The sequence below is a fragment of the Beta vulgaris genome, chromosome 9 (genome assembly GCF_026745355.1).
Source record: "Beta vulgaris subsp. vulgaris cultivar EL10 chromosome 9, EL10.2, whole genome shotgun sequence".
Classification (NCBI taxonomy): domain Eukaryota; kingdom Viridiplantae; phylum Streptophyta; class Magnoliopsida; order Caryophyllales; family Amaranthaceae; genus Beta; species Beta vulgaris.
Window position 1 is genome coordinate 50,228,503 of NC_079210.1, and position 21,079 is coordinate 50,249,581.

Consider the following 21,079-nt stretch of genomic DNA (forward strand, 5'->3'; position numbering starts at 1 on the left):
TAATTTATATTACTTTGTATTATAGAACTTTTAGCAGTTCACCTAAAAACATTACAAAACGTTATAGAACATTATTGGGTCTTTACTTTTAAGTTTATGAGTTACATTTTAATTCTAACAATTTTTGTTCATAATTGTAGCCGATAGTTTAATGCAAGTCAGGGGTGGTGGAGGAAGATTTCACAGCGAAATGGATAGATAACAATGACATGTTCGTTGTATTTTTGCGCGTCGGATTGCTTTCTTTTGTAACGATCTAATGCAAGTGTAATTTTAAGTACCTCACTTAACATTCTAATGGTTGTATGGATAATGTTAAGTACTTTGTATGATTATGGTTTTATGAATATGTGAACTTATCATTTTGTATTTAAAATGAAGCATCATATTGTGTTTATCATTTCCGCTATATTGTCAACAACATATCTAATGGTGTCAAAATTGCAACATATTTTGTTTCTCCATTGTTATGTTCTGTCGAAATTGATATAATAATAGAGAGAAATAGTGTTATAATTGCAATGTATTGTGTTTCTGCGTTGCCATATATTGTCAAATATGATAGATATGGTGTTAAAATTGCAACATATTTTGTTTCTCCATTGTTATGTATTGTCGAAATTGATATAATAATAGAGAGAAATAGTGTTATAATTGCAATGTATTGTGTTTCTGCGTTGCCATATATTGTCAAATATGATAGATATGGTGTTCATGTGAACATTTTCCACGCATGCCTTTTTTTTCTTAATAAACCACATCGTAAATTACTTACATATGTGACATTAAAATAGTGTTATTAGTAGTCAATCCCTCAGATTGAAAAATGAAATGCATAAACTTTTTTATCATTAACGTTCAATATAATATTGGTTTTGGGTAATTTATTGTTAAAAGGTTTATTCTATATATATGATTTATTGGATGATAAGTCAAATAAATTAAGATTATACACTAATAGATAGAAATGGTGTTATAATTGCAACGTATTGTGTTTCTGCGTTGCCATATATTGTCAAATATGATAGATATGGTGTTCTTGTTGTGAACATTTTTCCACGCATGTCTTTTTTTTCTTAATAAACCACATCGGAAATTACTTATGTTTGTGACATTAAACTAGTGTTATTAGTAGTCAATCCCTCATATTGAAAAATGAAATGCGTAAATTTTTTTTCCATTAACGTTCAATATAATATTGGTTTTGGGTAATTTATTGTTAAAAGGTTTATTAGTATATATATATGATAAGTCACAAAAATTAAGATTATACACTAATAGATAGAAATGGTGTTATAATTGCAACGTATTGTGTTTCTGCGTTGCCATATATTGTCAAATATGATAGATATGGTGTTCATGTGAACATTTTCCACGCACGTCTTTTTTTTCTTAATAAACCACATCGTAAATTACTTACATTTGTGACATTAAACTAGTGTTATTAGTAGTCAATCCCTCAGATTGAAAAATGAAATGCGTAAACTTTTTTATCATTAACGTTCAATATAATATTGGTTTTGGGTAATTTATTGTTAAAAGGTTTATTAGTATATATATATGATAAGTCACAAAAATTAAGATTATACATTAATAGATAGAAATGGTGTTATAATTGCAACGTATTGTGTTTCTGCGTTGCCATATATTGTCAAATATGATAGATATGGTGTTCTTGTGAACATTTTTCCACGCATGCCTTTTTTTCTTAATAAACCACATCGTAAATTACTTATGTTTGTGACATCAAACTAGTGTTATTAGTAGTCAATCCCTCATATTGAAAAATGAAATGCGTAAACTTTTTTTCCATTAACGTTCAATATAATATTGGTTTTGGGTAATTTATTGTTAAAAGGTTTATTAGTATATATATATGATAAGTCACAAAAATTAAGATTTTACACTAATAGATAGAAATGGTGTTATAATTGCAACGTATTGTGTTTCTGCGTTGTCATATATTGTCAAATATGATAGATATGGTGTTCTTGTGAACATTATTTTTCCACGCATGCCTTTTTTTTCTTAATAAACCACATCGTAAATTACTTATGTTTGTGACATTAAACTAGTGTTATTAGTAGTCAATCCCTCATATCGAAAAATGAAATGCGTAAACTTTTTTTCATTAACGTTCAATATAATATTGGTTTTGGGTAATTTATTGTTAAAAGGTTTATTAGTATATACATATGATAAGTCACAAAAATTAAGATTATACACTAATACATAGAAATGGTGTTATAATTGCAACGTATTGTGTTTCTGCGTTGCCATATATTGTCAAATATGATAGATATGGTGTTCGTGTGAACATTTTCCACGCATGCCTTTTTTCTTAATAAATCCCATCGTAAATTATTAACGTCACATTAAAATACTGTTATTAGTAGTCAATCATTCAGATGTGAAAAACGAACTAATATGCAACAACTTTTTTTCCATTAACGTTCAATGTAATATTCGTTTTGGTTAATTTATACATGTTATAAGGTTTATTTGTATATAAATGATTTTATTGGATGATAACTCACACAAATTAAGATTATACACTAGTATTGTTTTCTTGAAAATATGATGGTTTTGTTGTATAAAAAAATAAAAACAATTTTTTTAATATAAATGTTTTGTAGCTTAATGTTATTATTATCAATTTATTAACTAATGAAAATAAAGACATGGTATTGTGTTTATCAATTAGGCTATATTCTGAACAACATATGTGATGGTCATGTCTTTTTTGTACAATGCAGATACATATTGTGTTTCTACGCATGCTTTGTTCATCTTTGAATTATCTGATTTTTGTATTGCAATGTTCATCTCTGAATTATCTGATTTTTGATTCTTCTCCCAGCTCTCAACCTCCATGAAAGCCCAATTTTCTTCTCCAAATTTTCCACAATATCTTCAAAACAACTAAATTGACGAGACCTTTTTTCCACAATTCAACAACATTTAATTTCCCACTTAATTTAGTTTTTATTTCTCTCCATAATAAAAATAAAGTTAACTGTAAGAATTTTGGAGTTTTGGAGAATGACTTTCTGTTTGGTCAGATCAATTGTAGGAGAGGAGAGAGAGAGGGGATGTCACTTTTTCCATTCCATTCCATTCCATTCTCCTTCTATTCCCTTTCTCACATTCAAAAAGTTGAATAAAATATGTTTTCTGAATTTAATACATTATTTTTGTACTTCTTCCTTTTCACAACATTACTTTTTCATTTTTATATTGGTGATATAGGTTATGCTGCCTATATCTAATATAGTTTTATCATTCCTCCACAACTCACAAGACTACAACTCTACAAGAAATTAAATAAGCATTATTACTTGATAGAATAGAGGAAGAATATCGTCTCTACAATACTCTCTTCTCCCCTACTAGTAGCTAGTTGTTTACTCCATTTTCTTATATGACTTCACAGTTTACCGACTTTCCTATTAATATAAGCGGAAAGAACATATTTATTTGTATCAAAAGATAACCTCGTGCACGGCGCGCCTCCATCGTTTGAGCTTTTTATGCTCTTCATTATTTACACTTACATATGACTCTTTGTCCTATCTAAGATGCCATTTTCCTTACACCTTAGTATATACTCTCGCCGTCCTCTATTAGTTTACCCCTTTCTTTTGCACATAGTTTTAGGAGAAATAATGTTGTGGGTAATAGAAAGATCGAGAAACTATTATTTTATATTAAAGTTGAATGTATGCGTGATGAAAAGTTTGTGGTCCCATTCCAAAAATAGCAAAAAACAGAAAGGGGTAAACTAATAAGAGACACCCTTAGAAGAAATACGGGTAAACTAATAGAAGACGGAGGGAATATTACGCCAAATATAATATGGATACATCTTTATCTCTTTCTTTTTTTTTCTTTTTCCGGGAGCTTCATTATATTGCCTATCTAGCTACTATAAATAGGAGTGCTTTGTGTGAGAAAATTGTAGAGTGAACAAAAAAAGTCTTTGGCTCATCAACAACCACTTAATATATATATACTTCTAATCAGTCTTCAGCTCTTCAAGGAAATGGAAAGGGTCTCAATTAACCTTCTTGCCCTTGCTGTTTTAGGAATGTTCTTCTTGCTCAGTACTGCAACAGGTAGCTTACTTCTGGTTTTGTATATTGTTTCGCTGCATATATACTACCTCTGTATTTTTTTAGTTACGTAAAAGTTATTTCGTACTATTATATAAGATAAAATATAGTCAAGTGGGTCGTGTTAGATTCATCTTAATATGAGGATTCCAAATATCAAATTTTTATAATTTTTATTTATACCCAATAAGAGATATAAACGTTAAAAAAATGTTTCGACAAATGTGAAAAAACAAATGGTACAACTAAAAAATACAGAGGTAATATATATAATCTCAAGATGTTTAGCTTTTTATGTCAAATCAAAAACATACACTTACAACGATTTGTGCTCGCTCATACTTTTCGTTTATTAGTTGCTCTAATTTTTTTCTTGACGAGCCAACTTTGAGATCACTATTATTAAACTACTATATACTTCTTTTATTTCAAAATATTTGACACACTTTTATGGACACGCTTACCAACGCACAACTTTAACAATTAATATCTCTAATTCCCTATATATAAAAGTTATAGAAATTTGTTGAAAGTATATATCGAGAAGCTAGAATCTAACAAGATTTCATGACTATATTTTTCGGCACATAAAAATCAAAAAATACGGTTAAAGTAGAGTATGCGAATAGTGCAAAAGTGAAACATATCCTATATTAAAAATTAAACCAAAAAACGAAATGAAGAAAATCCCTTAGTACGTACTTTGACCCATTATTTTATTATTGTCTATTATATCATTTATATATCAGCTCATTATATTATTATTAAAATTTTTAATCAAAGTACTACAATCTATTTTATTTTTTATTAAACCAAAAACCACCTATGTAAGCTAGGGTCTATTCTCATAAAATCCCTTAAAAGAACTAAACAATCCATCCTTTTGTGATGAACCGTTTACTCAAAGTCATCGTTTAACTATCAAGGATGTCTTAGCCTAGTGGTTAAGATTGAGGTGCTGTGAACGATAAATCCCAGATTCGAATCCCCGGCCCCCTCCCTTTCTTTGTACTTTGTACTGCCTTCGTGGCTCATATGGATAAAAAAAAATCATCCTTTAAGTGTCTATTCAAAGTCTCTCTTTAACTGTCTACTTTAACATGCTTTAACAATTTTGTCACAAACTATTGGCTTCCAAATTAATTTTGCAGCTCCAGTACTTGGAAGTATGGTTACAAATTCTGAAGACATGCAATTTTCAGAGGAATATAAAATGATAATAGAAGAATTGGCGGCAAAACGCCAACCCAACATATATAAAAATGGAAACCAGAAAAGAAAAATGATGATCACACGACCAATAATAAATACTCTTGATGTATTTGCGGAGGCTATAAAAAAGCAAGAAATTGCAACATCGTTGTCTTACGGGAAAGATTTAAGCTGCGTGAGTGCAGGCAGCTATTGTAACGTTGTGTTTGGACCAAATTGCTGTAGTAGTGAATTTGCATGTGTACCACTAGGCTTCATTGGTGGTGTGTGTGTGTCTTAAACTCAAGAACCACGCATGTAGCTCGATCGCTAGCTAGGTGCTTTAGTGGTTGGCTGTACGTGCTTGTTTCTCGACTTTCTTAATTTCAATCGTCTTGCTTTAATTTATGAATAATGTCGTCACTTCTCCGACAGTTTATGTTTGGAATGAGATTCGGAAGCTACAGATGTAATATATATTATATATATATATATATAAAAGTGTGAAAGTTTGGTTGATAATGAATATTTCTTCCGTTTCATAATACTCGCTACATGACTTTTCATTGTGGGAAGTTTCACATTACGTGCTAGTTGCTACATTTTTCTTTTTGGCAATGAACTCTCCCTAACTTTCTCCTCTTACATGAGTCCCATTTTTTTTTTTTTACTCTCTACCTCTATCTTCTCCAAAAATTGCCTAGGAGTCTGTGAATTGAAAAGTGTAGCGAGTAATATAATATGAAACGGAGGAAGTAATTGGATGTTGTTGAAGTATATGAATGAATAATGATAATTATGATACCAAAACCCTAATTTGGAAATTGGGGAAAAGAAAAAAAGGTTGAACTGGGTTGATTGAAAAGTTGAAGGAAGACGAAGCATAAGTTTATTAACAAAAAGAAGTGCAAAAGTAGATGGCTAAATCGCATAATTTCGTTAATTATTAGGTCTATTTAAGTATTCCTCCAAATAAAAAAGCTAAGAAAAGTAAGTTAGTGAAGCTGATAAACTACCAACGAAAGAGAAGTAGATTTATGCAGGTAAGGTAACTATGGGTAGGGGTGTAAGTTATTTGGTTAAAAACCGAAAACCAAACAAAACCAAACCGAATTAGTAATTTGGTTTGGTTTTTTTTGAAATTCGGTTTGGTTTGGATTCAAAAAAAATATTTTTTCGGTTTGGATTGGTTTTGGTTTTGGAAAACCGAAAAAACCGAATTATTGTCTATTATTTTTTTGTGTTTCTTTTTTTTAATATTAATTACGAAAATACAAAAATATTGTAACTAAAAATACAAATTATCAGAAAGTTTGGTTTAAATTCGGTTTTGTTTTTATCTTGGTTTGATTTAATTTCATTTCGGTTTGGTTTGGATTTTGGAATATGAAAAAAATTGGTTTGTTTTGGTTTGGATTTTGAAAGATAAAAAAATCCTTGGTTTAGGTTTGGTTTGGTTTGGTTTTTGGTTTCAATATTTTTTTGGTTTGGTTTGGTTTTTGGTTTTGGATTGAGTTCGAATTTCGGTTTGGATTTGGTTTGGAAATTTCAAAATCGAATTTATTTCGGTTTGGTTTGGTTTTGATCTAAAACCAAACCAAAAACCGAACTTACACCCCTAACTATGGGTGGATATGACTGTTAAACCTCCCCCTTTCCCCACCTAATTGGGGTGGGATGCCGCGAGGTACTCCCTCTGTTTTTTTATTGTTCTCGTTTAAAATCTTGACACTATTCATATTTAGAGAGAATTTTCTCAAATTTTTTAAATTTATAAGAAAAAATATATTCATGTGCGGTTTTGTTTGATTCGTCTCATTTAGTATATTATTAATATTCAGTCGTTATATATAATTTTTACTAATATATAATGAAAGATATTTAAGTTCAAAAATGTGTATTGGAAGATGTGCACAGAAAAGTGAGAAAGATAAAAAAAATCAGAAAAAATAGGTCTTTGCAAGTTTGTCCCACTAACATTAAATGGAAAATTCTTGATTAAGGAACATTTGAATTAACATTATTTTGTTATGAACAATTAGTTCAAAAAAGAGAAAAGTGTTGCATAGAACTACAAATATCGTATATAGAATTGCAACTTATGAAAATATATTTATTTAGATGAACAATAACGTATTATTTATTATTATTTTGAATACATATAAAATTAACTATAAAAATAACGTATTACTTCATATGTAACAATAGCAATCATGGTTTTCAAAATCATACTTTTAAAAATTGAGTTATATAAAGATAAAAAAAAAAATACAGACATATAGTATTGAATATATACCATACCATGATGACATTATTACATGAACAATCAACTGAAAGTTTATCAATGACATTGAAGGGGTATTATGCAATTGACTAATTATTTATTCCTAAAATATTTGTTGTATAAATAATTATTTAAGTTTTTATTTTTCATATATTTATATGTCAAATCTTATTATTTTCTCGATGAACTTAATCCTACTAAAACTAATTGGAAAATCAAGGTTCGAGTTTCTAAATTATTTGAGATCGCAGATCATAAAAAAGAGGAAGTTTGATAAGTCTTGATATGGTCATGATTGATGAATATATTTTTTCTCTTAAATAGTATTTTCGATTATTAATTAATAGAGGTTAGTTTTATATTTAATTTATCTTATTCATGATACCATCCTTATGATCTTCTTTTTTGCTTTCCCATCTTCTATTCTATATGTGTTAATGTATATGTGCTACTGATAAGTAAAGGTTAAATTAAGATTGTGGCTGACACTCATATTTTTTTTCTCTATTCTTTCTGTCCCGTATCTATTAATAAAAAAATTTCTCTATTTTTTCTCATATTTAATAATAGACTTAGCTACAATATTTAATTGAACATTATTAAAGATATAAAATTTATATATGACAATAACAAATCTAGAAATTAAAGTATAACGACATATACTTTTTCTGTCTTTTTCTACTGCAACATACAATGAGTTTGGACATGATTTGTAAGGAAAAAAAAAAGCAGTTTAGCATAGAGGGTTAAACTAGCTAGAGTAGGAGATAAGTAAATCCTTAATAAAGTAAATGCAACAATTTGAGTAATTAATAATGGTTTTATTAACATAAAGTAAAAACGATGTTGTCAACTATAGTTGTTATTTTTTTAACAAAAGTTAAGTGATTTGAACGGATGAAACTACTCATAATGGTAATTATTGCAATAGAAAAGAATGGAGAAATTATATAACAATTGGGTTGAAAAATCTCATTTCACATCAACAAAAAATCAACAATGTTAACAAAATATTTGCAAAAATAAAATAAACTGTAACCCGTGCAACGCCAGAACTTCAAAACTAGTATCTAATATACTTGAAGTTTATCAAAGTTTTTGACACGAGATGGAATGAGGAATTAAGATGAAAATTTGAGGTGGGGGATTTCGTAAAATCAGGGATAGATTAGATTATACATTGTTGGCGTGGCTTCTCCTTGTTTCGTTACTTAACCTCTCGTGTTTTTATAATTTTGGGTAAAACAACAACTACAATAAGATGTGTAAGACCCTATTATTTTGGACTTATTTTCACTTTAATTCAGTTCAATTACTTTCTGCCATTCAGCTCAGTTAAGTTTAGTTATGTTACTTTTATTTAGTCCAAAAGAAGGCCCTTAGTAGCTCTACATAATTAAAGAATAGGAGGAAGATTTCTAACCTTTGGTTGTAATTGTAAGAAATCCTAGAGTTAAAACACCTTTAAAACACTTGCAATTTAAAATAGCTAATAGAACACCATCCGCCGAATCATCAATGTTACAAAGAAGCCAACCAAAATTATAACCTCAACAAGATAGCAACATTTTGTTCATTCAAATCCTAACATAACATTGAGAACTGAGTGTTTAAAGGATGGTTGATTAAGAACACATGATAAATCTCTTTAGTCTTTTACTCTTAAAACCTTAAAAATCTTCTGAGCAATGATTAATAGTGTTCTCAAATGGTTCGTTACTACAACGGAGTAACAATAATCGTGTATTCCTGGAGGCTATTTGCCAAGAGTATGTGTGTTCGTAAGTTCGTAACAGGAGAAATTCAACTTTTGGGTAGCGATTTTTCACGCCACGACTTCTATAATTCTTTTAGAAATAGTACAGTTATATTATAAAAATTCACTTATATAATTTGTGTACACATGTATTGCCTTTTGTCTATCTCTTATATCATTTTTCCTTGCTCATGTTTATTGCCCCATCCATTATCGGCATCCCATCGTGACGTAGGAAGGTTAGCGGATAAGTTCGATAACGAACTTCGTCAAAAGAGCCTGAAATGATTTCTACTAATCGGGCTTCCGGAGTCCGCTTGCTTATTATGATACCTTTCTGGAAGCGGAACGGGCCAACGAGTCAAACTCATCGCTATGTCGTGACTTATAGGCTTTTCAAGCCATCCGAGATCGTTTAGGGCCCGAAATCAGCATTTTAATTAAGTAGCATTTTATTTATTTCAGGATTTTATTATTTTCCTTAATTTCGTATTAGGATTTTGTGTTAAGTATTTAAACATTATTAGGTCATTATTGGGAGGCAATTTTTGACTTTTAATAATATCGCAGAGTTCCTACTCTTTTCTGGTGGATTCTGGATTTTCTACAGATTTATCGCTTGTAAATCTGTTCGTTCTTGATTGAGATTAACGCTTGCTTTTCTCCATATTTTCCGACTGCGTCACATCGATTGGACCTGCAACCTGCTTTGACCAAGTCTATACCGACCCTCATCAAATTAAAGTGACCCTTTTATGACCTAATCGACTACCTGCCAGTGTGACACCTTATACTCGTTCTTGGCCTAACACTCTCTCCCTCCCATACTCTCCTCTAAGTATGCAGACCTAACTCTTTACACCCTTACTCTTGTTGCATTGCATGAAAAATCCTCCATCCCCACAAGAGTATCACAACTCACAAGACTACAACTCTACAAGAAATAAGCATTAATTATTACTTGATAGAATAGAGGAAGTATATCGTCTCTATACAATACTCTCTTCTCCCCTACTAGTAGCTAGTTGTTTACTCCATTTTCTTATATGACTTCACAGTTTACCGACTTTCCTATTAATATAAGCGGAAAGAACATATTTATTTGTATCAAAAGATAACCTCGTGCACGGCGCGCCTCCATCGTTTGAGCTTTTTATGCTCTTCATTATTTACACTTACATATGACTCTTTGTCCTATCTAAGATGCCATTTTCCTTACACCTTAGTATATACTCCCGCCGTCCTCTATTAGTTTACCCCTTTCTTTTGCACATAGTTTTAGGAGAAATAATGTTGTGGGTAATAGAAAGAAAGAGAAACTTATTTTTATATTAAAGTTGAATGTATGCGTGATGAAAAGTTTGTGGTCCCATTCCAAAAATAGCAAAAAACATAAAGGGGTAAACTAATAAGAGACACCCTTAAAAGGAATACGGGTAAACTAATAGAGGACGGAGGGAATATTACGCCAAATATAATATGGATACATCTTTATCTCTTTCTTTTTTTTCTTTTTCCGGGAGCTTCATTATATTGCCTATCTAGCTACTATAAATAGGAGTGCTTTGTGTGAGAAAATTGTAGAGTGAACAAAAAAAGTCTTTGGCTCATCAACAACCACTTAATATATATATATACTTCTAATCAGTCTTCAAGGAAATGGAAAGGGTCTCAATTAACCTTCTTGCCCTTGCTGTTTTAGGAATGTTCTTCTTGCTCAGTACTGCAACAGGTAGCTTACTTCTGGTTTTGTATATTGCTTCGCTGCATATATACTACCTCTGTATTTTTTTAGTTACGTAAAAGTTATCTCGTACTATTATATAGGATAAAATATAGTCAAGTGGGGTCGTGTTAGATTCATCTTAATATGAGGATTCCAAATATCAAATTTTTATAATTTTTATTTATACCCAATAAGAGATATAAACGTTAAAAAAACGTTTCGACAAATGTGAAAAAACAAATGGTACAACTAAAAAATACAGAGCTAATCTCTATTATATAAGGGAAGGGGGGAGCAATGGTGTCCTCTTTTGAAACGCCTATTTTACCCCTCTTCCCTTTCTAAATTACAAGAGGAATGTCAAAATCAAAATCGGCATTCAAAGAAAACTACCGAAAATTAATTTACAACACTCACTCACAAATCACTTAAAAGAAAAAACTTTACAAACCACTCATACAATTGAGAAAATCACTTTATAAAAATCACGCAAATCACTCAAATAATCAGGAAACTTTATTAAAACTTACAATTAACATATAAACTAAAACTAATAACCTAGAACGTCAATACATACAAAAACATTTACAAAAATTTACTTACAAATCACTATTTTCAAGAATCATTCACAATTAATGGTGGGTCATGATAAAAAAAATAGAGGTGCATTTGTAGTGAAATTGAAATTTAGAAGTTAGACAAGGAAAAAAATTATTTAGTTTTTTGCAGTGTTTCCTATATATAATGAAACTTTTACATAAATTTGGACCTATCTTTTTCTATTATATAATAGCGATTAATTATCAAGGTAAAAAGGTTTATGTAAAATATCATTCAAGAATTAAAGTACAACATATCTCTATTATATAAGGGAAGGGGGGAGCTATGGTGTCCCCGAATGAAGAGACTACGTTACCCCCTTCCCATTCTAAATTACAAATTCACTTACAAATCAAAGGAGGCTTCAAACAAAAATACAAAAAATATAATTATAACAGTCACTCACAAGTCAACTAAAAAAAATGCATAATTTACATTATGCAAATCACTAAAATGAGAAAACTTTACAATAACTTAAAAATTCACTTATAGACTACAACCTATGAAAAAATTGACTTGAAATCAAAGTGTCCACTTTCTTTACAATTTATGAAGTACTGTACTTAATTCAAAAATTAACTAAAAAATTATAATATTAGAAATCATAAATAAATTCAATAAAAAAAACAAAAAGATTGGTGAGAGACTTAAGTGACAGGAATTAAACCAATCAAATTTTGCAACTAAAAACAATTATACTTTGTATGTCTAATGTTCAAATTTTGACTCTTATGTCGAAGAAAATCAAGTTTCTGTTTCGAAAAAAATTCAAGTACGCATCGCGTGCAAAAAAATTCTAGTATATATAATCTCAAGATGTTTAGCTTTTTATGTCAAATCAAAAACATACACTTACAACGATTTGTGCTCGCTCATACTTTTCGTTTATTAGTTGCTCTAATTTTTTTCTTGACGAGCGAGCCAACTTTGAGATCACTATTATTAAACTACTATATACTTCTTTTATTTCAAAATATTTGACACATTTTTATGGACACGCTTACCAACGCATAACTTTAACAATTAATATCTCTAATTCCCTATATATAAAAGTAGTTATAGAAATTTGTTGAAAGTATATATCGATCGAGAAGAATCTAACAAGATTTCATGACTATATTTCTCGGCACATAAAAATCATAAAATACGGTTAAAGTAGAGTATGTGAATAGTGCAAAAGTGAAACATATCCTATATTAAAAATTAAACCAAAAAACGAAATGAAGAAAATCCCTTAGTACGTACTTTGACCCATTATTGTATTATTGTCTATTATTTTATTAAATATTTGTATTATTGTCTATTATATCATTTATATATCAGCTCATTATATTATTATTAAAATTTTTAATCAAAGTACTACCATCTATTTTATTTTTTATTAAACCAAAAACCACGTATGTAAGCTAGATAGGGTCTAATCTCATAAAATCCCTTAAAAGAACTAAACAATCCATCCTTTTGTGATGAACCGTTTACTCAAAGTCACCGTTTAACTACCAAGGATGTCTTAGCCTAGTGGTTAAGATTGAGGTGCTGAGAATGATATGTCACAGGTTTGAATCCCCCTCTCTTTCTTTATAGTGCCTTCGTGGCTCATATATGGATAAAAAAAAAGTCACCCTTTAACTGTCTATTCAAAGTCTCTCTTTAACTGTATACTTTAACATGCTTTAACAATTTTGTCACAAACTATTGGCTTCCGAATTAATTTTGCAGCTCCAGTACTTGGAAGGATGGTTACAAATTCTGAAGACATGCAATTTTCAGAGGAAAATAAAATGATAATAGAAGAATTGGCGGCACAACGCCAACCCAACATATATAAAAATGGAAACCAGAAAAGAAAAATGATGATCACACGACCAACAAATACTCTTGATGTATTTGCGGAGGCTATAAAAAAGCAAGAAATTGCAACATCGTTGTCTTACGGGAAAGATTTAAGCTGCGTGAGTGCAGGCAGTTATTGTAACGTTGTGTTTGGACCAAATTGCTGTAGTAGTGAATTTGCATGTGTACCACTAGGCTTTATTGGTGGTGTGTGTGTGTCTTAGGCTCCGTTTGGTAGGGCGTAAAACATTTTCAGTGTAAAATGATTTTCATGGAAAACAATTTACAATGGAAAACACAATTCCAAAATTAGTTTTCCGTTGTTTGGTTCGATGTAAGAAAAATGATGAAATGAAAGGAAAATGAAAGGAAAAGTAAAGAGGTAATGAGAGGAGTGTACAAGAGAGATAAGGAAAATAGTTTTCCCTTCATCTTGAAAGGAAAATGGTTTTCCATCATTGGGAGAGTAATTTTACCCCAAGGGAAAATGGTTTTACACTCTTTTGCCAACCAAACAATGTAAAACTGAAAATAGAGGAAAACTGTTTTCCGAAAAAACGTTTTACGCCCTACCAAACGGAGCCTTAAACTCAAGAACCACGCATGTAGCTCGATCGCTAACTAGGTGCTTTAGTGGTTGGCTGTACGTGCTTGTTTCTCGACTTTCTTAATTTCAATCGTCTTGCTTTAATTTATGAATAACGTCGTCGCTTCTCCGGCGGTTTATGTTTGTAATGAGATTCGGAAGCTAAAGATGTAATATATATATATATATATATATATAAGTGTGAAAGTTTGGTTGATAATGAATATTTCCTCCGTTTCATAATACTCGTTACATGACTTTTCATTGTGACAAGTTTCATATTACTTGCTATACTTTTTTTTTGGGGCAATAAACTCTCTCTAACTTTCTCATCTCACAGGGGTCCCTTTTTTTTTTTTACTCTCTACCTCTCTCTTCTCCGAAAATTGGCTAGAATTCGAACTCGGGAAAACCCCGCAAAAGGAAGGAGCATCCCTTGATATTAAACTTAGTTATGTTTACTAATAAGAAATTGAGTTATTCCTTGATATGAAAGCCACTAAAATCATTGAAAAACCAAAAATAGTTATAATTAGATAATCAAGTATGTATTCTAAATTAAATATTAATAATATGACAATCTCTATTAATTATATGTCCATAGAAAGTTATAAATATAACCAAAAAAACTCAAATGCAACTTTATCAATCTTATTTTTTTTTTTAAAAACACACACACACATCAACAACCAAATTACTAAAAATAATCAAAATACATAATTACTAAACTTGACTTAATTTATCTCAACCTGAACTATAGGGAACTATGCCTAAAACTTAATTTATGTGAACTGAACTGAATTCAACTTCCATTATTTCAGCCCAAAAGAACAGGAACTATATTTCTTTAGATTAAAATTGTGCTACGACTTGGTTGCGCATAAAGGGGACTATGTGGTGGTTTGGGAGTCTCTCATGCCATCTTTTATCTAGGTTTGGGCTATGTTATCTATCATGCTTTTCGTTGTTGATTACAGTTGATTAGCTTATATTATTTACTTTCACCTTCATATGCACTTATGAAACTTAAATAACGACTCCGCCCGTATAGCGTGCATGTAAGACTAACAATGGCATATATTGTTTATATTCTAATGAAATTAAACTTAGAAACACTATAGAAGTATTGTATTCCAATGACATGAACTTTGTTCATAAATAAACACCATGATTATTTGGCACCTGATCATGGTTAAATAAGTTTCTAAATCTCTATTATATAAGTCAAGGGAGGAGGTGTGGTGTCTCCTTTAAAATGACTCAAAAAAAATCCTCATGATTGTTTAAAACTTCAATATATCCCTTTATACCCCTTTATATTCACAATAAACACCATGACTATTTGGACATCATTAGACTTGATTAGACCTGATTGGAACTTATTAGATCTGATTGGAACTCATTGCACCTGATTGGAACTTATTGCACCTGATTGAAACTTATTGGACCTTATTAGACTTGATTGGAACTTATTGCTCTGATTGGACCTTATTGCAACTTATCTGAACTTATCTGAACTTATTGGACTTGAAACTTAATTTTTAGGTTGAGGAGAATGCACCCTAAGTAACTTAACAAAAATAAAATTATCTTGAATTTTTTTTCTACCAACCAATTTAAAAGTCAAAAGTAATAGGAATTAGCCAACAAATATAGAAGGTATCTTACAAACGTAAATTGATTAAAATATTTCTAATAAACTTCAATTAGAAATAAAAAATTAATCAACGCGATAAAGAAATAAATAAAATAAAATTCAAACTTGGCAAATTAAAATACATAGTGTTCTTTTGTCCATTTTTTAAATGATATATTAATTGTAAGTGCATACTTTGTTTATCACACATTTAAAAACAATTGTTAGCTTACACAATTATAAAAAAAAAAAATCGTCGTTCATGTATTGCATGCACATAAAGTTAGTTATATGAGTATACAGAAGTCCGACCAGAAAAATATATTGTCACACGTATCGCGTGCATAGAAAGTAGTACCTACTATGTCATGAATCATGATTGGTATTTAGTGTAAATTAAAGGAAATCAATTTTTTATATATATAATAATTCGTTTAATTTTCAAGGATGCTCTTACTCGTTACTACAAGTTTTTGAGTTTAAGCTCCTCTAATTCAACACAAATCTTGACAGGATCAACACTTTTTTAAATGTTCAAGATGTCTCTGATTAAAGCAGAATTTCTAAGCACAAGCACTCAAATTCAACCTAGAGGATGTGATGGCTTAAGATGTTTGGGGTTGGAGATTTGGAGTCCCCATCAAACGGTATAAATTATGTCACATTCTTCTCCTAAGCCCCAGTTGCAACTGGGTATAGATAGCGTTGACAAGTATTAGCTATGGAGTTTTATTTCTTAAACTCAGAAAATTCCCGATTTTGTTGCTTAGCCCACTTTAGCGCCATTATTAAAATAGCTCGAATATCCGCCTCTATGGCATTAGAACAAAAAGTGGCCATACACACACCTCCTAGTCCTAACCAAGAACCACAATAGTCTATACAAACGGCAGCCAAGTAGTCAATATTTACTTTTACTTGGAAAGATGGGGGAGTCAAGGAGACAGATGGAGAAAGAGAGGTGTTGGGGCCTTGGGGGCGTGACCTACTTTAGGTTGATTCCTCGAGTAGAACCATTCAGTGGCGGCCCAATGGAAAATTTGATAGTTGCAAATCATATGTTTTACTTAAGCTTCACCTCTTACGTCTTTTCTCATTCTCCAATCTCATTAGACACGGTTGTCCCAAAAGGTGAAATCAAGCTCTCAACATAACCCCATGCCTGAGATATATAACTGGAAGTTTCTTTTTCAGATCCTTGCCGAATAACAGTACCTTCTTCACATTCTTCTAGAGCAACCTTACTAGGGTCAAGTAGCTTAAGCTTTTCTAGATCTTTAACTACCAAACACTTCCCCGTCTCAAATAGATAAAGCAACCTTGTCTTTCCAATGTTGATAGAGAATATTTTCCCCCAAGAAGTCCAATCATCATGTTGCTTCAACATCCAAACATCAGAAACATGATCACCTTTCAAATAGCGGATGCAAGACAAAGACAAGCACCCTTCCATTTGAAATACGTCAACTTCATCGTAACCAATAACCACATTCTTCAAAGAGAATTTCTTCAATTGCCCACTAACTAAATTCAACCCATCTATGTGAGTTCCCACGCCATTCCCACCCTGTCGAACCCGGGGAGGCCAGTATATAGTATCATTAACCGACACTGATAAACCTTCTGGATCAATTGATAAGTAAAAATTCTCATCTAAAGTAGCTGTTTTTTCCCATTTCCCAGCCCTCAAGGAAAAAACATGAACATGATGACGGACAACCTCATCTTCTTCATCATCATATGCGCAACAAATGCACCCTATCCTATAGTCATCCATGGAAGATATATAACCAAACCCAGCAATCGAAACTTCTTCACGACTATCAGCATGACCCAAATAAGGACTATCAGCATTGTGGCATTGATGAGTTGCAGGGTTCCATAGATAAAAGCAAAAATATTCGTCAAACAAGCACACCAGACCATTAATGGATCCTATCACATAAGTAGAACTGAAAGTACCACCTGAATGAGGACGCGGAGCGATCATGATTGGATATTTACACTCCAATTTAACTAGTTCTTTCACATCGCTATATTCATCTAAGGATAACAAGTAGTTCTTTCCATCTAAATAAAGATGCTCAATCATGATACATTGAGGGCAGGAAGAGGAGTATTTTAGGTGGGTTTTTTCGAATTTATTACTAGAAATTGTGGAAAGCCAATACTTAGATACAGATTTAAAGCGAATTAGGGATTTTACCGGAAGTCTAGGCAGTATTTGCTCCACTATGAGATGGTCTGGAAGAATTGGGAGGTGGGTTTCTAATTTCGCCGTCTTCTTCTCCATCTTTAAGAAGAACCAAAACCATAAATCGGAAATTGGAAGGAAATGTTGCACTAGGCTCCTTTATAAGTACCAAGGAAGATGAAGCATTTGACATTTGATATTTGACTTTTGAGTAGTAGAAGTTGAATAATAGCCTTGGACCCTTGATTACAAGAGGCTAGCACAAGGGGAAAAAACAGAGTCCGGATCCTCTAGAGTTTTAGTGAAACTCTACAAAATAGAGTTGTATTTGAGCCATATATTTTAAAATCAAGGGCTTATATTGATGAAAGAGAAAGATTTAGGAATGGATTTTGATAAGATAAAATAGTGGAGATTTTGGAAAGAGAATATATGAGCCATTAATAGCTACTGACAAATATTTAAAATTATTCTAACTAATGTTTCTTTAATTCCTGAGTTTGTTTTTTATTTTCTCACTAGAAAAACTCGAATACAACGAAAAATATTTAATCCTATAATTATCCATGGAAAATTTGTCTCCACAACCGACCGCGAAGATTAAGACGTAATAATCAGGGTTAATAATATGATAATTTTCATGTTAAACATGAAATCAAGGATAGATTAGATTATACATTGTTGGTGTGGTTTATCTTTGTTTTGAGATATGTTTCTAACTGTAATTTTAAGAGATTATAGGGTTAAAACACCTTCAAAATACTTGTAACTTAAAATAGCTAATAAAACATCATACACTGAATTATCGATGTTATAGAGAAGCCAACCAAAATTATAACCTCAACAAGATGACAATATTTTGCTCATTATGATCCTAACAAAACATTGACAACTGAATGTTTAACAAACTTCAACTTGAAAATAATTATAAATCTAGTAACTATATGGTATTGGTAACATTCAAACTACACAAAAGTAACACAAAAAATGGAGACAAGAACAACTAAATATAGAATGATACAAATCATATGCTTTATATTAAATCTAATAATAATCTTCATCCTCATCATACTTGATTCTCCCAAAAGGCGAAATTAAACTCTCAACATAACCCCATGCATCAGTTATAGGAGTGAGAGTACCTTCTTTAGATCCTTCACAAATAACCGTATTTTCTTCACATTCTTCTTGAGTTACCTTACTAGAATCAAGTAGCTTAAGTCTTTCATAATAGTCTCCTACCAAACACTTTCCCATATCAAATAGATACAACAACCTTGTGTCTTTTCCAATGTTGATAGAAAAAAATTTCTCCCAAGAATCATCATCATGTTGCTTCAACATCCAAACATCACAAACATGATAACCGTTCAAATTGCTAATTCCACCCAAAGACAAGCATCCTTCAATCTGAAATACATCAACATTATAGTAACCAATCACCAAATCTTTCAATTGAATTTTCTTCAATTGCCCACTAATTAAATTCAACCCAAGAATGTGGCTTAGTCGTGGAGGCCAGTATATAATATCATTACTAACACTGATATATTTGTCCTAGCCATCGAAAAATAATAATCATCATCTAAAGTAGCTGTTCTTTTCCATTTTCCAGTACTCAAGGAAAAAACATCGACATGATACACTTCCTCATCATATGACCAACTAATGCACCCTATCCTATAATCATTCATGGAAGATATATAACCAAATCCAACACCCTTAATATAATCACGTATACGATACTGATAAAAAGGATTATCAACCTTGCGACGTTGATGAGTTGCAGGATTCCATAGATAAAAGCAAGAAACTTGATCATACAAGCACACCAGACCATTAATGGATCCTATCACAACAGTAGATCGACGACGCGGTGCGATCATGAGTTTATACTTACACTCCAATCCAACTAATTCTTTCACGTTACTACATTCGTTAGATAAGGATAACAAGTAGTACTTCTTTCCAACTTTATAATCATTAACCATGATAACTTGAGGGCAGAAAGAGGAGAATTTTAGGTGGGTTTTTTCGAATTTGTGACTTGAAAGTATGGAAAACCAATGCTTACAAACAGATTTGAAGCGGATTAGGGATTTTACTGGAAGTCTGGACAGTATTTGTTCCACTATCAGATGGTCTGGAAGAATTGGGAGGTGGGTATGTGATTCCATCGTCTGATTCTGCAACTTTTACAGGAACTAAAAAAATCGCTGAATGTTAGATTTGGTAAAACTGCGTAATCTTGAGTTATGAAGTTAATTGATCACATTATATATAGAGGTTTAGAATAAAGTCTACAATAATTAGGATACCTAAAATCACTAGGATAATAAATATGTATCCTAAACTGATATGGATAGAAGGTTTACAATAACAAAATCTTACCATAACTAAAATACGTTTACTAGGATAATAAAGAACTAGCTTTTTATGCACGCGATGCGTGCGATGACATTTTTAGGCATAATTATTACTTAGTAGTAAACAAAAAGAAAATGCAAGTTAGTATTTTACGGTCACCTCGTGAATAAGATTCTTTGAAATACAATCAAATAGTATCCTTCTACATTATGTTATTTCTTTTGCAGTGATTAACTCTTTGCATTTAAGTAGCATTACAGTATTACTCCTTTAGTTAAACTTATCTCTATTGAACAATAAAAAAATCCAGTCCATATTATCTGTTACGTTGAATTTCCAATGCAACAATATTATAATTTGGCTAATTTGTACTTTGATCTACACTTGTATTTGAAACCCATATTATAATTTGGCTAGTTTATACCTTGATCCACACTTGTATTTGAAACCCAAAATTTTGAGTGACGTGCTGTAGCCTGTAGGCACATCCTTCTAGAATTTCAACAAAAAAATTTCACTACCTTTTCCACTACTTGGCAACATCAGTATAATTCCACTACTTTTGCTATTCATTTTCTCTCTCCTCTCACTACAAATCTACGAACCATATATTCAAGGAACCTAGTTAATCAAACTATACACCATACAATAAGAAAATCAACCTTTTCAAGTATTAAGCAAAGCAGTAGATCTAATTCATCAAAAATCCATCAGCTGTATCAACCACTTTTGAAGGAAGCAAACCAACTTCAGTTTTTTCTTGGTCGATTTTCTAACAAAGAAAGGTAATTCCT

The 21,079-nt window shown here is 31.2% G+C and overlaps 3 protein-coding genes across 3 annotated transcripts; 2 read left to right on the forward strand and 1 right to left on the reverse strand.

Moving 5' to 3' along the window:
* Positions 1-3,938: 3,938 nt before the first annotated feature.
* On the forward strand, positions 3,939-5,850 carry LOC104904521 (uncharacterized). The gene is made up of 2 exons (XM_048636204.2): positions 3,939-4,115; positions 5,264-5,850. The coding sequence occupies exons 1-2, from the start codon at positions 4,043-4,045 to the stop codon at positions 5,602-5,604; spliced, it is 414 nt and encodes a 137-aa protein (XP_048492161.1). The 5' UTR covers positions 3,939-4,042; the 3' UTR covers positions 5,605-5,850.
* A 5,066-nt stretch (positions 5,851-10,916) lies between these two features.
* On the forward strand, positions 10,917-14,308 carry LOC104904522 (hypothetical protein). Its single transcript, XM_010692792.4, has 3 exons — positions 10,917-11,075; positions 13,389-13,721; positions 14,086-14,308. Exons 1-3 carry the CDS (start codon positions 11,003-11,005, stop codon positions 14,088-14,090), a joined length of 411 nt encoding a protein of 136 aa, XP_010691094.2. The 5' UTR covers positions 10,917-11,002; the 3' UTR covers positions 14,091-14,308.
* A 4,654-nt stretch (positions 14,309-18,962) lies between these two features.
* LOC104905026 (F-box/kelch-repeat protein At3g06240-like) lies at positions 18,963-19,909 on the reverse strand. The gene is made up of 2 exons (XM_048637213.1): positions 19,457-19,909; positions 18,963-19,328 (listed from the first exon to the last, which is right to left on the reverse strand). The coding sequence occupies exons 1-2, from the start codon at positions 19,907-19,909 to the stop codon at positions 18,963-18,965; spliced, it is 819 nt and encodes a 272-aa protein (XP_048493170.1).
* Between the last annotated feature and the right edge of the window lie 1,170 nt (positions 19,910-21,079).